Consider the following 16285-nt stretch of genomic DNA (forward strand, 5'->3'; position numbering starts at 1 on the left):
ATGATAATAATAATAAAAACAAAAAACAATAAAAAAAAAAACAATTAAAAATGACACAAAAAACAAAAAAAGAGCACAACAACATATCAAACCTTCATGAAAGCTTTTCTATAAAAGAATATCTTAAAAAGAGTTTTAAAAGACACTAAAGATGTAGCCTGTCTGATCTCAGTAGGTCAACTGTTCCACAGTTTGGAGGCTCTAACAGCAAAGGCCCGTTCACCTTTAGTCACCAGCCGAGACCTGGAATAACCAGCAGAGCTCTCTCCACCAATCTAAGTAGACACCTAGACACATATGTCGTTAATAAGTCCTTTATATAATTTAGAGTGAGGCCATTTAGTGCTTGAAAGATGATGAGTTGAATTTTAAAATCAATCTGTAATGTAACAGACAGCCAGTGTTAGTTTTCAAGTATTGGAGTTATGTGTTCATATCGCTTAGTGCCAGTTATCAGCGTCCTCTACTAGTAGTAGTCAGTGGAGGGAACTCTGACTGATGCAGCATAAAGTGCATTGCAGTAGTCAAGGTGTGAAAAAATAAAAGTGCATGACCTTGTTTAAATCAGTGGTTTTCAGTTTTCAGTTTAAAAAAACATGACTGGACAACAGTTTTCACTTGTGCATCAAAACTGAGCTTTGCATCAAAAATAAGCTTACTGTGAAAGAGGCTGGCAGAGGCAGAATGACTGAATGACTTCAGACTTATCAGTATTGAATTTTGAAAAGTTTTGGGACAGCCAACATTTAATATCACTGAGACAGGGAAACAGATTATCAAGGCTGCTGGGGTTATTGGTTTGAAGCTGGACTGAGAGGAAGCATGTATGTTGAGAATAGTAGTAAGGCCGAGGACAGAACCTTGAGCAACACCTCAGTTAGAATGGGGAGCAGAGGAAGAGGCAGTTGCTATGACAACAGAGAAGATTCTATTGGAGAAGTATGAACGTAGTAGATTCATAACAGTTCCCTTAAGGCCAACCCAGGTTTCTAGATGATGCAGGAGAATGGAATGATCAATTTTGTCAAAGGCATAGCTTAAATCCAGAAGTACCAGAACTGAGCAGTCACCTCTATCAGCTGTTAAAAGTAGATCATTTAAAACCTTCACGAGGGCTGTCTCTGTGCTATGGCAAGATCTAAAACCTGACTGAAAACTATTAAAAATGTCATTACTAGTCATAAATGATGGTAGTTGAGTTGAAATAACTTCCTTAAGTACCTTAGTTTAAAATTTTATTTTTAAAAATAGGTCTGTAGTTGGTCTGTAGTTATCAAGCCAAAGGGGATCCAGAGTAGGTTTTTCAGTAGGGGTTGAATGATAGCATGTTTGAAGCAAGTGGGAAAATTCCCAGAGTTAAAGGAACTGTCAAAAGAATAAAATGACCAACAAAGGGGAATATCTCTTTAAAAACTTAGTTGGGATAAGATCAACACCACAACTAGAGGATTTTATTTGAGAAATTAATTTATCTAATGCTGTGACATTAATGGTTAGGAACTGGGAAAGTGAGGAGGTGGGAAGAATTTGGGGGATCAGGTGACATTTGGGACCGGATGTCATCTTCAGGTGCAAGTTCTGTACTGGATGGGCCATTGGAGACAGAATTGATTATATTAAATAAGACTCTGGGGTTGTGATTGTTTTTGGATATTATGTCAGAAAAATATGCTGATCTTGCATCTTTTACTTCATTCAGGTAGTTTGTCATATATTCTTTGAGGGTCCTGTGGGTAATACTGACCACATCCATAATATAGCTGCATTTGTGGGTTTTGGATATGCCCATTAACATATTTCAAATATAATATTACATTCTAAATACTTTGGATATTTCAGATGTGATACTGTATGGACAAGTTCTATTTTTATGTCTCAATGCCTGCGACAGCCAGAGCCGGAGGTATATTGTTTTCAGGTTGTCCATCCGTCTGTCCGTATGTACGTTACTTACGTTACTGAGATATCATGTTGTGTCATAAAACGATATCTCAGTGACGCCTTGAAGGAACTTCTTCAAATACAGGACGAACGTTCACTAGGACTCAAGGACGAACTGATTAGATTTTGGTGGTCAAAGGTCAAAGGTCAAGTTTCACACAAATGGTTCATATTTTATATGACTCTGGATAAACAGGGACCCAAACTCAAACAAGTCTGAGTGGAGGAGGCAGACAACCATGAGGCAGTAATTCTTGTTTAATTCAGTTTTAATTAATTAATTATTTATCTTTAAATTAAATGTATGAAGAAAGCTGTCACGCTGTTTCTATACACACACTACTATGCAGTGAAATCATTACCCTCAACATTTGTCTACTGCAAAACAACTTGTTTGTTTGGCTTGCCGCTAATATAAGAGAAAAGAGAAAACTGTTCTTGTTTTCTTTCTCCTCTCAGGCAAACATCTCATACCTGCACGATATTAAACCTGCATCCAGTCCAGCTGTTAACAATCTTTAATGATACAGTTATATGATAAAGAACATCTGTTTGATTATATATTTTTGAATTTATTTTTCTGAGAGACAAAGGAGTTGTAGAAGTGATGGCTGTGTGGTGAGAACGAGCGTCAGAGGTCTTAGACAGATGGTGCATGAAGCAGGGTACAGAGGGGAGGAAGCAGGAGGAGGCGGGAACACGAAGAGAATTATGGAGAGAAGGACATGGCAGAGGAGATGCTCACCAGGCGCGAGGGAGAAGGGAACAGTATAAAGAAGACATTAGTAATCTCCCCAGTTTGTGTTAACAGAGGGGATGTGCTGGTTCTTGCACTCTCTTTTTGTGTCCGTCTATCACTATCTCTATCCTATTGACAAAGCATGTGGTGTCCTGAAAGCTGCGCCTGGGCACAAGGCCAGCCTGCTGAGCCTAAGAGGAGCACAGAGTCATTGATATGGGGGATTATCTCTTATTATGGTCATGCCTCACTTTGCACCCACCCTACCTCACATCACAGGACTGGGACTGCAGGCAACCACATGCACACACAAACACAGGGGCTTTATGCACGCTTTACCAACCAAGCCAGTGTGTGTTTGAGCTCGCAACGGCTCGAAAGCCTATCTCACACATCAGACACCCTTTCAGATAGGCCTTATCAGAAGGTAAAAGATGCCAAGTGCCGCAGAGACTCATCCCTCCTCCTCTATTTCACCCAACAGGAGGAACCATATGTGATGTTCAAGAAGTCTGACAAGCCACTGTACGGGAACGACCGCTTTGAGGGCTACTGCATAGACCTGCTGAGAGAGCTGGCCAACATCCTGGGCTTCACTTACGAGGTTCGTCTGGTGGAAGATGGGAAATACGGTGCCCAGGATGAGAACACAGGCCAGTGGAATGGGATGATCAAGGAGCTAATGGACCACGTGAGTCTCTGAACATCATTATTAAAGATGGTGCATGAATGTACCCAGCAAACAGGCAACTTACACCTTTTCTGAAAGCATCATCCCAGTTTATACAACATGGGTTCAACAGTACATTGGGAACACGGCAACATCCCAACAATGAAGACCTACAGAAAGAAACAAAAGTCAGATGATCAAATTGTAAACACAGGTTTATCCAGACTATCTAAAGCATACCTGAAAATGTCAGTGTAACCAACCCATCACTGCACAGGAAAACTGTAGCTGTGCCCCAATTCCCTTTTACACACTAACTGTAGACAGATTTGATGTAGTTTGTCCACGTGTAAACGTGAGAAAATGAAGTATCCTCCAAAAGGTCAGCATTACAAACCCACCTGCACCTACACTAGTGCAAAAAGTTGATGCAGGAAGTTGGTCTCTAAACTGAAGGTAACATGGGGGTTTGTTTACAACCTGGCAAACCCATCAGACTTTTTCTTTCAAGATCTCAGCAATTAGCTTGAGGTGTACAGTAATTACCAATGAAAATAAATTTAGCTGTAATAACATATACAGCTTTTTGAGCAAACACTGTTGAATAAAATGATAAACATAAAAAGCAGCCATCATGTCAAAGTGATGGCGAAACCAAGTGTTTTGGTTTAAAAGAAACGTGTTGTTTGCTGTCTGTTGCCATTGTTCTGTCCACTTCATCAGATTTGTTTGTCAGGTCAGTTTGTCGTAGTACTGAAGCAATTACTATTTACCAGAACTAAAGAACTAAATCTGCTTCCATGATGCTAGCATCATGACTTGTTTAAACCAAATATAATTTGCCATATCAGCATCTAATACCATTGTTTGAAAATGAAAATGAATGAAATGAAAAAGAATATGGAATAAGGAGGTAAAGGATATGAAAAAGAAAGAAGAGCAGGGAGTAACAACTAGCACTGTATGAAAGTACAGTGATGCGAGCAGAGCATAGATTCTGTCATGAGTTGATTCCCCTACAGAGCTTATTAAAACACACACAAGCACACACAATCTGCTCACAGTGTAGATCATTACACCTGACAAAGTCCCAGTTAGGATAAACTGCATGGGCAGAAAAATGGCAGCCGCTGCACGCCCAATAGTCAATATCTGACCCCATTAGAAGCAGCACCCACGAAGGGTCAAGTCTCCCTTAACTCCTCGAGACATGTCTTCTGCGTCTGCTCTTGACTAGTGCAGTGATTGGCTGTCGTGACAGTCTTTTCATGGGTGAAGGGCCCAATCCCCTGCGAAATGATGTTCAGCATGGTTTTGTCCCACTTATTGCTTAGACAGGCTTGACTTAGACAGATGGTTATTGCAGTAGACAGGGCCTCAGGAGACTGGGGAGTGTGGACTCACAGAAGAAGTTCAGTTGAGGAGGAAATGCTGAATAGTGCTGAACAAATTGGAAACATCCTGTCAAAGGAGTTTAATAAAATGGTCTTTGGGCTGTCTAATGCTCAAAGTGGAGTAAACACATCCCAATGTATCTACACTTTGTAGGGTTGTGTTCACAGATGTGGGCACTGAGCTCAGTCAGTTCATCCTTCGTTTCCACTGTTCTTGACCTGGTTTGGAGCTCCGGGTATTATCAGCTATTGTCTGTTACATCACAACAAGGATGGCTCCAGAAAAACACAACAATAACAAACATTTTGATACCGCATATGTATCAACCAACACAAAATATAAAAAAAGGAACATCATAATATTGTAAGAAAGAGAAGATAGAGGAAGTTGGTCTAGTTTTCTTTGAAGAACGTCTGTTGAAAAAACTGAGATCGCATGTGTTTGTGGAGTGGAGGGCGCTCAGAGGGAGAGGAATCAGTGGTAAAAATTAAAACTGAAAGACTACTAAGTGGTTGAGGCAGTGAATTTGATTCAGAGCTGCTGACCAGCAGACCTCAGCTGAGCCCTGCCTTGGCATATGTAAGTGTATTTCATTTTTATGTAAATGTGAAAGAAAATCAATAACAATAATAGTACCACTTCTTACATTGCTACCTGAAACATAACCACCACAGTACAAAAAAATTATGTAGATGGACTGACTTTTGTCTTTTTATGGCTTTTATCCAAAATGTCCTGGTTTGTAAAATACAGTGGAAATGCAACAAAAAACGTACTACTAAACCTCACGAGGTTCTTCAAGGCACTGAGTCATTTCTTTTAGTGGGAAAGGATGACAGGCATTCCCTAACCTTAACCCTAAATCAAAGACAAAACCCTGGTCAATGCATTATGCCAATACAACAGATAATTACATTTCATCAATATATTCAACTCCTAAAGCCAGAATAACTACAAATAGCATAATCTCTGATCCATTTGAACTTAGACGAGGGACACCTCAGGGGTGCCCTTTGAGTCCTATGCTCTTTGTTTTGTCATTAGAACCTTTGGCCATACTGATTAGAGAAAACCACAATATTAAAGGAATTGCAGCTCCAGTAACAGACATGAAAATAAGCCTTTTTGCAGATGATATCCTCCTCACGTTATCAGATCCTCCCACATCCCTTAAACATACTGTTGAGACTGAGGGAGTTTGGAGCTATATCAGGATATAAAATTTATTGGGATAAATCTGAGACTTTACCTTTAAATGCTTGCTGCCATAAAGTACATATTGCTAATTTGCCATTTAAACGGTCCCCTGATGGGATGCAACATCTCTGCGTAACTCTGAAATTTGAAAAAGCTCATAAATGATATCAAAAATGATATTAATAGGTGGAAAACTCTCCCTTTAACTATTTGGGGTATAATGGACAGTTTAAAAATGATTGTGTTACTTTCCTCATGGCAGCTACTCCCCTTCCTTTGGATAATGAAAACTCAAAGAGGTTGACACAATATTCAGAGAATTCATATGGAACAACAAAACTCAGAGGGTTAGTCGCAAAAACTCATATGTGGACAGGGAAAAGGGAGGTCTAGGCCTTCCAAATGTGTATAAGTACTATATCACATTTAACTCTAGATATTCTTTGAAATGGGGTTATGGCTTTAATTCAAAAGATATAAGATGGGAAAATATGGAACAGGAAGCTTTAGACATGTTAAAAGACAAGGTCACATTGCAAGGGAGGTGGTATGGTCCCTTAGGTAAGAACACTGATAACCCTTAACTCTCCCAGTGTTCCATTATGGAACACCTATAGATTTATGTTGAATGGCAGGCCAATCAGAAATGATGACTGGGAATCCAGACTTATTAGAACTTTATAAACCAACATGACAAAAAATTGAAAACATTTGCTCAGCTACACATGGTGTTGAAAAGAAAGACTTTTTAAAATATATGCAAATAAGATCACAACTGACCAGATATCTAGGGAGAGCTGTAGTCATACCCAAGTTGACGGATACTGAGTCCAAACTAGAATTAATGGATTGGATTAATGGATCAATTGCATTGAAATTATATAAATTGAACAAAGCATCAGGAGAAAATTGGAATGCAGTTCAAAGAAATTGGGAAACCAACTTAAAGATATCCTTTGAAAGTGAAAAATGGGATCATGTATGGAAAACACTACAAAGCATCTAAATCAATGAAAAATAAAATGATAAATTATAATTTTGTGCACAGAACATATTTTACTCCTGCTTGATTACATAAGATGGATGTGTCTGATTCTGTTGATTCTTTGTTGGCATTGCAGACAAGATAAAGGTAGTTTTTACCATATGATGTGGGCTTGTGTTAACGTTAAGACCTTCTGGGAAAATGTTACTCAATCCCTGGGAAAGATCGTTGGCTATACTGTTCACTGTGATCCTGCAATGTGCCTTCTGAAATACACTGGTGGAGGAACACAACAAACAAATTTTAACAACTGGATGCATGACAGCTAAAAGACTGATAGCAACAAACTGGAAGAACGCAGATCAACTGAAAGAGGGACTGGGGCTTCAAACTTTCCTAGAGACAATTTCCATGGAGGGAGCTGCGTCTAACCTCTCTGAAGTTTATAATGAGGAGCAATAATTGTGGAAGGTCATAATGGACGTTGTTCACAAAATACCAATCTTCCCTAGAATCCTTAGTCATACTCCCAAAGTAACATAAACCACCTATTTCCTTCATGTACTTTATGTATTGCTGTGTTGTACAGATGGCTTGAACTAGATTTATGTTCAGCCCATTCTCTAGACCGTTTTTTTTCTTTTCTTTTCTTTTCTTTTCTTTTCTTTTCTTTCTCTTGTATAAGTATCTGCATCAGTATTTAAGTAAAAAGCACCATCTCATTTTTTCTATTTAAAAAAAAAAACAAAAACAATAAAAGATCAAGCATTAAGAAAAAACACAAAACCCTGGTCTTGTGAAGCTGGTCTGATACTATACGCATTCTTATTGACCACCTACAGTGTCGATTTCAGAAGTATCTCCAGGCTGTCAAATGAGTTATTAGTTAATTAATTATTGATACATTAGCTATTTCCAGTCTCACCGGGATTTACTGTATCACTAAAAGCACACTGAGTCATTGTACCATGGATGATTAAAGGGAAACACACCAGCTGCAGAAGTCACGGTACATGTACCCAGAATGCAGCAGATGATGTAGATGATGTTGTCACTATATCACTGAGAGTATGCTACGCCATTGCACCATTGAATGCCAAAGCATCATGTTAGGCCTTTTACAATCATTGTACTTGACTGTTTCACATAATACACATAATGAAGAATATTGTGGCCCAGACTTTGTCCTAATAATCAAAAGCTAGATCATAGAAAGAAACCAAAATGAATTGTAGTCATAATGTTCATTCCCTCTTACAGTCCAGAAACTGTAGATCAGGTCGATTAGTACAGTAAAGGTATGTTCTTTTTGTGTTGGTCCTGCATGTCTCCATAACTCCCATCACTCTCCACATAGAGTGCGAGCCTACAGCTCACAGCCATCCTAACAAATGGAGAAAGCAGCTAAAGAAAATAAATGGATGCTGTGATTTAGGCTCCAGAGAGAAAAAGGGGAGTTTAGTATTGAGAGTGTACTTGATGGGTGCAGAGAGAAAGAGGGCTTTAAATTTTTTGCTAAGTGCCTCAGGACAGACTCTGTAGTGTGTAAAGATCCTGTTTTCTTAATTTGATTGCCTCTAAATGCTTCCTCTTCTCCTGACTTATGGCCTATCCTTCTTTCCTTTTATGTTTCATGTTGACAGAGAGCTGATCTGGCAGTGGCTCCCCTCGCCATCACATACGTGCGCGAGAAGGTTATTGACTTCTCCAAGCCCTTCATGACGCTGGGTATAAGTATACTGTACCGCAAGCCCAACGGGACCAACCCTGGGGTCTTCTCCTTCCTCAACCCCCTCTCGCCTGATATCTGGATGTATATTCTGCTGGCTTACTTGGGTGTCAGTTGTGTGCTGTTTGTCATAGCCAGGTAACATGTCACTTCCAGTGATCACAGCTTCACACACAGTCAGACACACGCTTAATGGCCTTTGCTCAGCCTCACCCATCTGACTAACAACAGGCTAATCTCTGTAATTACTGGATCTACATCCTGAGCACACTGGCTCATAGTGAAGGCTTACCATTCAGTGACAGTGCTGACACTAATCAGTGGTCATGTATCAACGCTCAGACTCAATGTCATCGTCTTCTAATATGTTTAATGCAGTTTAGCCATGAAGGATCACATGGATATTTGCCTGTTTCCACCCTCAGATATTGATAAAGAATTAACATTTGCTTGGAGAGTATCTTGTTTCTAGGTTACTCCTGGCCTGCTTCCACCCAGATTGGTATTAGTAAAGAAAAAACCTCCATAGATGCAGACATACACGGGAATAGAGCGTAGACAGACAAGCTGCAGACCAATCAGCCGTTTCAGGGTTGTATGTATCTGAAGGTTGTGCACTCATATGTGTATGAAAGTGTTTGTGTGTGGGATATGTTGAGCTCAATGTGAACGGCTGCTGCCCCTCCCCCACCCCACCCCCCCACTGTCCCCAGTGTCTCAGAGTTCATGCTGTCTTTTCTTTTCTCTTTTTCCCTTCACCTTGTCTCAAACACGACTTTGATTCAGAGATGTGATTGATCACTTTAATTCTGCTTATTCTGCTCCACACATTCCAGTTCGTATGAGACACTATCCCCAGAGCAGACATGTCGGAGAAGTTGAATCTGATTCCAGTCCCTGTCACCTTTGCTTTGGATGACATCATGACTCCCCTTCTCTGGGGTCCATAACAGCTGAGATTCCATGAAGATATATTCACATATATCTGTTCAGACTGCTTTGTGCAGAAAGGTCTTTCCCTGAAACCTTATTTTCTGTAGTTGCTTTGGATTGCTTTTCTCACTCTAGAAGGACTGCATCAAAGTTCTCTTATAAGTGGGGCTACGACCTGCAATTTCAGGTCTCTCACTGCAGTTAATCGGTGCCACCCAAGTTCAAATGACATTGCACTTGTTCAAAGAAACTCAACTCAACAAAGGAGGGAGTGCTGCCGAGTTTAAATACATTGCTCCAAACATGCTCGCTGTGAAAATGTCTGGAGACGTACAGGGTTCCAGGATTCATTCAGAGTTGTAGAAATTATGTTTTTATTTATTTATTTATTTAGGCCGGATTGTTTGGAAATGAAATTGTCCACAGAAAAGAGTTGGAATCGCACAGTATATAAGGGCTAGTTTAAGTTGGTGGATGCAGTCATTCTGTGGAGGGTTAGTCTGGATGGAGGATTGTAGACCCCATGGAACTCCTACTGTACCTGCTTCTAGCTTCTGCTTCTTTGACCTAAGCAAACCCTGCTGCATAGACAGGAAGGTGTTTTGTATTTATCTTTAATAGATACAAGCCGCTCAGTACTATGTGACTTTGTTTTGTGTCCATCACAGTTAGGTTGTGCAGCATCGGCTGGTGAAATGATACAACACACTGTTTGTGCCGGTTGTCTTTTCCTTCCTCCGTTGTCTTTATTCAGACAAATCCTTCCAGCTGTTGAAACTAGGCCCATACTTTCTGAAGGCTCACTCACTTGATCTAGTGGCTCTTTTATTGTGGCGGCTGTTTGAAGCACGGTGAAGAAAAAAAGAGAGAGAAAGGTTTGTGTTGACTCTAAAACTTTTGGGAGACATCGGCTCCGTTGCAGCCATGACCTGACAGTTTTACCGTGAACACACTTGTTTTCCGATGTTACTGGCGATATGATCACACAAGAGAATAAAAAGCAGCAACTGTCATCTAAGTTGGCTCAGAATATGCACCTATCTGTATTTAATATCACAATATGTAAGTGTTTGGGTAAGTGTATAAAATCCCCCTTCACTCTATTCTGTCTTTTCTCCTGTACACACAGATGCATGCTGGGCTACAGGTGCATGTTTTTCCCTGTGTAGCACATAACAGTCTCACAGACTTTCCTGAAATGAGAAGTCTAAAGGCAGATTATGTATTCTGAACAGAACCTGTGGAGATTACGTCTCCCCCCTGTTAAAGGATTATGTACCAATAACATTTTTACATGTCAGGTATCTTCTGACTCTCCCTGTTGGTATGGAGCCATAGAGATATTTGGTTTGATGTTTTTTTGCACGATAAATTAGATGGGGAATTTAGTTTATCATGCTCACCACAGAAATTCAAAAGGCACAAATCGAAAGGCACAGAGAGCAACTTCAACAGTTTTCATTTAAACCACCTTCTACCCAAGAAATGGTCCCTATGTAAACTGGATATAATAATAACAAATCTTAGTCATGGCTAAATAGAACAAGGGCTAAATGAGTGAAGTCACCATAGGACCAGGTCAAAGTGAAAACTTATGGTTCTGATCATACAAAAAAAAAATGAAAATGTTTTTTTGTCTTAGGATGTCGTTGTTTATGGTTGAGTGTTCAAATCAACTAAATACGTGGAAAAGTTACGTTTTATATGATTGTTTTCAGGCATTTGCATAAAACAATATAATTGTAATAATATTAATAACAATAATAATAATAATGATACTAATAATCAAATCTCCTTGTTTGTCCAACGTCGTCCACTGAATCCTTTCATGGTGGAGAAGTGTTTTCTCTCACGTCCTGTTCACGTCGTTTGTATGTGGAATAATCAACACTCATTTCACAAAAGTTTGTGAGACCAAACTGTGTAGCTCGTAAATTCGACAGACAAGACCTAATACTACAAGGTTTAATTCCACTGTGCATTTATATGTATATATATGTATATATATATATATATATATATTTTATGTGTGTGTGTGTGTGTGTGTGTGTATATATATATACATATGTGTGTATGTACACATTACACATTTTATCTATGTATGCTTGTGTTTGTGTGACTGACTGCATGAGTGATAGACTGACAGACTGGACACGAGGACTGACACACACAGTGCTAGAGTTAGAGCAGCAGTGTGGAGGTCTATTCACCATTCTATTCTATGGGTGCAGAGTTGAAACCACATGATTACTGTGTTGCACTGCCACCTGCCTTGATATCTCCAGTTACTGATGTTAATGTTATGTAATGACTGATATTGTTTTTATGTTCACTCTAATGGCAACAACAGCACTGCCGGTGCTTCTGGCGCAGGTGATGAAGCTGCTGAAAACCACCCTCTATAGTACATCACACATAAAGCCTGTGCATTATCACCTGCTTACACTTTGGAGAATCCAATTCCCTACATCATCCGCATGAAGTGAATTATCAAGTGACAAGTGAGAAGCGGAGGCAAAGCTTTGACTAATCGATCAGAACGTAAATAATTATAACTCATGATATTTACATCTAATTCTCTCTTGTCTTGCTGAATTAGACTATTTCTCTGTGTGCAAAGTCTTTCTTCCCTCACATCAAAGTGTAATCTGCCTGTCATCGGTCTTTGGACGATGTGCTCATGTTAAAAGCACAGCCCCAGTTCTCTTCTGAATCCGTTGCAGTATTCTCAGTAGGAAGTTCTGAATAAGAACATTTACAGTTTTCCTCAAAATCTCAGATTCTGAAACTCAAGACGTGGTTAACAATTGCAATTACATTTGGGCTTTAAAAGAAATAACTGTGAAAATAGATACATTCCAAAAATAAGTTGATGTGAGGTTTTTCAAAATGTGTCATTATATTACAGTTGGAGGATGATGATATTTGATGAAAATATAGTGTCAGTCCAATGGGAAATACAGTCACACCTGTGTAGATAGTGCCATGTACAATGTGCCAGAGCTGACACACCCCACTGTTGTATGTACTGGTGAAACGTTAAAGTCACCGATAAGCCAATGTACAACACATTATTAAGCCTGAACTTATCATTATTGTTGAGCATTTTCCAAGCCGCACCTTTGTGTTGTATGTTTTTAAATCTCTATGACCAATCAGGGAGTAGCGCAGCTTTCATTCTGCACATGTGGTTTATCTTATTCCTGCACGTTCCAAGTGTCCTCTGAGTGAAATTACTGGAAACCAGTGGTTTCCTCAAGTAAAAACCAATGCACAGCAAAGCAAGACAAGTTTATTTTCTATAGAATATTTCACACATAAAGGAAGCAAAGAAATACAACGGGAAATAAAACATAAATTAAAAGGGCATAAATGATTTTAAAAGAAATTAAGAAGAGATTCACAGAAAAGTAAAGGTGTAAGTGTGCTAATTAACTAATTTGACTTGATTTACAAGTCATCAGATTTGGTCTCATATCTTGTGAACATTTCTCCAGCTCTGTGTTGCATAGGAACTAAATGCTGCTTTTCTATGTTTAATTTGGATGAACAAACTTCACTTTTCCTGCATCTTTGTTCAGACTGTCTGAACGATTTTTTTTTGCTGTGACCTGTTCAAAGAAAATACTACTACTACTACTACTAATAATAATAATAATAATCATAATCATAATAATAATCTTTATTTATAGAGCACTTTTCTAAACCCATGATTCAAAGAGTACAGTAAAAGTGTTTTACTATTAATGCAAATAAACCAAAGGTAGTGTCACCAGCAAGAGGGCGATCAGTAAAAACCCATAAAACCAAAAAGAATAAAATGTTTTCAATGGAAGGAAAAGTAGTAAATATGATTAAGTAAAAAGAAGTGAAGCGCTACAATAAAAGTTTGTTTTGAGAAGAGATTTAAGAGGTCAGTGATTCTGCTGAGCTGATCTCCTCAGGCGGCTCGTTCCACAGTTTCAGGCTCTGACTGTGAAACCTCTGGCACCTCTGGCTTTTAGCTTCGCCTCAGGAACAACTAACAGACCTCTGCCCGAGGAGCTCAGGCCAAAGGCTGGTTCATATGCTGTTCAGAGGTCAGATATACAGCTCGGAGAGAGGCTGTGAAGAGCTTTAAAAGTCAATAATAGTGTAGGATGTGTAAAAAACTGTTACATAAATAAAAATAAAAACTACAGAAGAAAGAAAAAAGTAAAACATGCTTCGGAAAATGATCATCCGAAGAATGTGTTCCTTTATTAGATGCTGCAGAATCTATCTTCAGTTCATGTGTGGACATATAAAGTCAATCATCCTGTGGCAGAGCAGCTGTGTTGATTCATCTCCCCTGACATTGGTGTTATCATGTGTCTAATCGCTGGAGTTTTCTGCAGGATGACACTGCCCTTGTGGGAAGATAAACACCTCACATTGTTTCTGCACTGCTGCTGAAATCCTCGCTTTTTTTGTCCGAGCTTATCTCTGCACTGACCTTGCTCAAAGTTTCTCTCTCTGGAGCGCAGATGACCTGAGATAATGTAAGGGCAATGTAATTGGATCAGAATGACAGCAGAAAGGCCAAGCAGTGCTACAGTGAGAGACAGGTTAAGCTGTGTTGTCTTCTGTAAACGCCCCTGGTTTAGGATTCCCTGACCCAACCAGTAGCAGGCCAGCCAGCCAGCCACTCCCATAACCCAGCACAGCACCGATGACAACTTCGCTCATCCATGTTCACGGTGAATGGTAATTGGCTATTCACACATGATTGGAGGAAACATATTCAGAGACCTCTGTGCAGGGGATTGGGTCACATAGTCACACACACCACAGCAAGGTTGCAGTTCAGCTGAACTCAATTTGGCATTACAAATTGACAAGCAAGCAAATGTGGGCCAAATTGAGTGAGTGAGCACATAGATTGATTTAAGGCCAAGGATTCTCTCAAAGCAGAAACCAGGGGACATTGAGAGGTCCTTGAGCTACACTGCTCAATATCCTCCTGAGTATTGTAGGGGTGAAAAGGAATGCCGCTGCTATCCACATTATAAGCAAAGCCCATTAGTCAATGACAAGGTACAGTTATGATGGTGTCAGTTTATCGATATAGCCACACATCTTCATATAGACTCGTATATTGCAGTATATAACACAATACTACTGTGTAGTACACATGAATGGATCAGAATGGGTGTAGCAGCTTCATGGGGATTGTCCTCCATGCAGATGTCACATCCACTCGAGGTTATCATTCTTGACTTCCAGCACTGCTACAAGTCTACATTATGCAGTGCAATTTGATTAGCCAAATCATGCCCCCCCCCCCCCCCCCCCCCCACACACACACACACACACACACACACACACTCCAGCACCACCCAAATCAGGTCAGGATGCTTAATTGTAGACCAATCAACCTTTACTAATGTAATGTCACTTTTAACATGAGTAAATGAGAAATGGCTCTGCTTGAGGAGTGTGCTGAGTGTGGAGGAGTGCCACGGCTAGCATGGGCATGATGGGAATGAACCATTTGATCTGCTGAATATTAATGCTTCACCGAGATTATAAGGATTATTAGTTCTTTTCTCATCTGACAATGGAGTTATTTTCAGACCCCATCGATTAAATTACTGAGGGAATTGCCTTTGATATGAGCACGCCCACATGAGAAGCCGCTTTTGCAATATGAGTGGTGTTAATTTTAGACACCCCCCCCCCCCAATGTATTGTATTATTATTAAAATCGAAAATCACACAAGAGATATTCAGACAAGTAGTCTTTTGAGCCTTTATTTTGACTGTATAAATCAGCGTCTTATAGTAATTCATGTAATAAACTCTTAATTTACTAATTCAGTCAGAAGCATAACAATCTGAGCTAGGAACATGAAGGGAAAACAATGCTTATTGATTATTATTCTCTCATTCTGTATGACTAATTAAACTGTGTTTTCTCTCCTTGTCTCCCCAGGTAGGATGACCGCTCTCGGTCTCTCTTATAGTGCACACTTGTTTCTTGATGCGGCTGCAGTAAAATTATATGTGTGTATGTGTTTGTTCTCTGTTAATCGTCACAGGTTTAGTCCCTACGAGTGGTATAACCCCCACCCCTGCAACCCCGAGTCGGATGTAGTGGAAAACAATTTCACCCTGCTAAATAGTTTCTGGTTCGGAGTTGGAGCTCTCATGCAGCAAGGTAGACGCCTCTGCCTGCCACTTTTTCTAGTACAAGTCCCACTTTTTGCTGGGGTCAACTTGCTCTTTGACCATGACCATGCATGGGGGCCTCTGTGCATGTAGCTAGATGCTTCACTGGTTTTGTCCAGCAGAATGGACCAGGTGGGATTTGAGTGATGTGATCAGTGAATGGGGATGGTGCTCCCGCATGTTCTCCTTATCCCTGCCCCCTAACTCCTTCCTTCCTTTCCCCACCAATTCACAGCCATTTGAACAGGTAAGTGTACCCACACAGAGTACCTGAGATGAATCAGATGGGTGAATGAGCAGCTTACCCTGCCTGTTTGGTTTTACTTCCTTCTGCCAAACCGATGCCATATCTTCTCAACTAGTTGGCATCTTTTAGATGGAGAAAAAAAAGAGCAACCAAAGAAAACCAAAAAAAAAAAACAAATAAAAAATCTTGGAATGGCTTCTATCATTTACATTGCCTGTCACAATGGGAGATATGTTGCATTTTTTAAATAAGCATTTATT

At 39.8% G+C, this 16285-nt stretch overlaps 1 protein-coding gene across 2 annotated transcripts in view; it reads left to right on the plus strand.

Annotated features, from left to right (window-relative positions):
* The window catches only part of grik2 (glutamate receptor, ionotropic, kainate 2), a 332322-nt gene that overhangs the window by 244713 nt on the left and 71324 nt on the right, over nucleotides 1–16285 (plus strand). For both annotated transcript variants that reach the window (XM_056379853.1, XM_056379852.1), the window contains exons 11-13: nucleotides 3165–3371; nucleotides 8571–8794; nucleotides 15649–15767. In XM_056379853.1, coding sequence (XP_056235828.1) covers nucleotides 3165–3371; nucleotides 8571–8794; nucleotides 15649–15767 — 550 coding nt within the window. The remainder of the gene's footprint in view (nucleotides 1–3164; nucleotides 3372–8570; nucleotides 8795–15648; nucleotides 15768–16285) is intronic.

The sequence above is a fragment of the Seriola aureovittata genome, chromosome 7 (assembly GCF_021018895.1).
Source record: "Seriola aureovittata isolate HTS-2021-v1 ecotype China chromosome 7, ASM2101889v1, whole genome shotgun sequence".
Classification (NCBI taxonomy): domain Eukaryota; kingdom Metazoa; phylum Chordata; class Actinopteri; order Carangiformes; family Carangidae; genus Seriola; species Seriola aureovittata.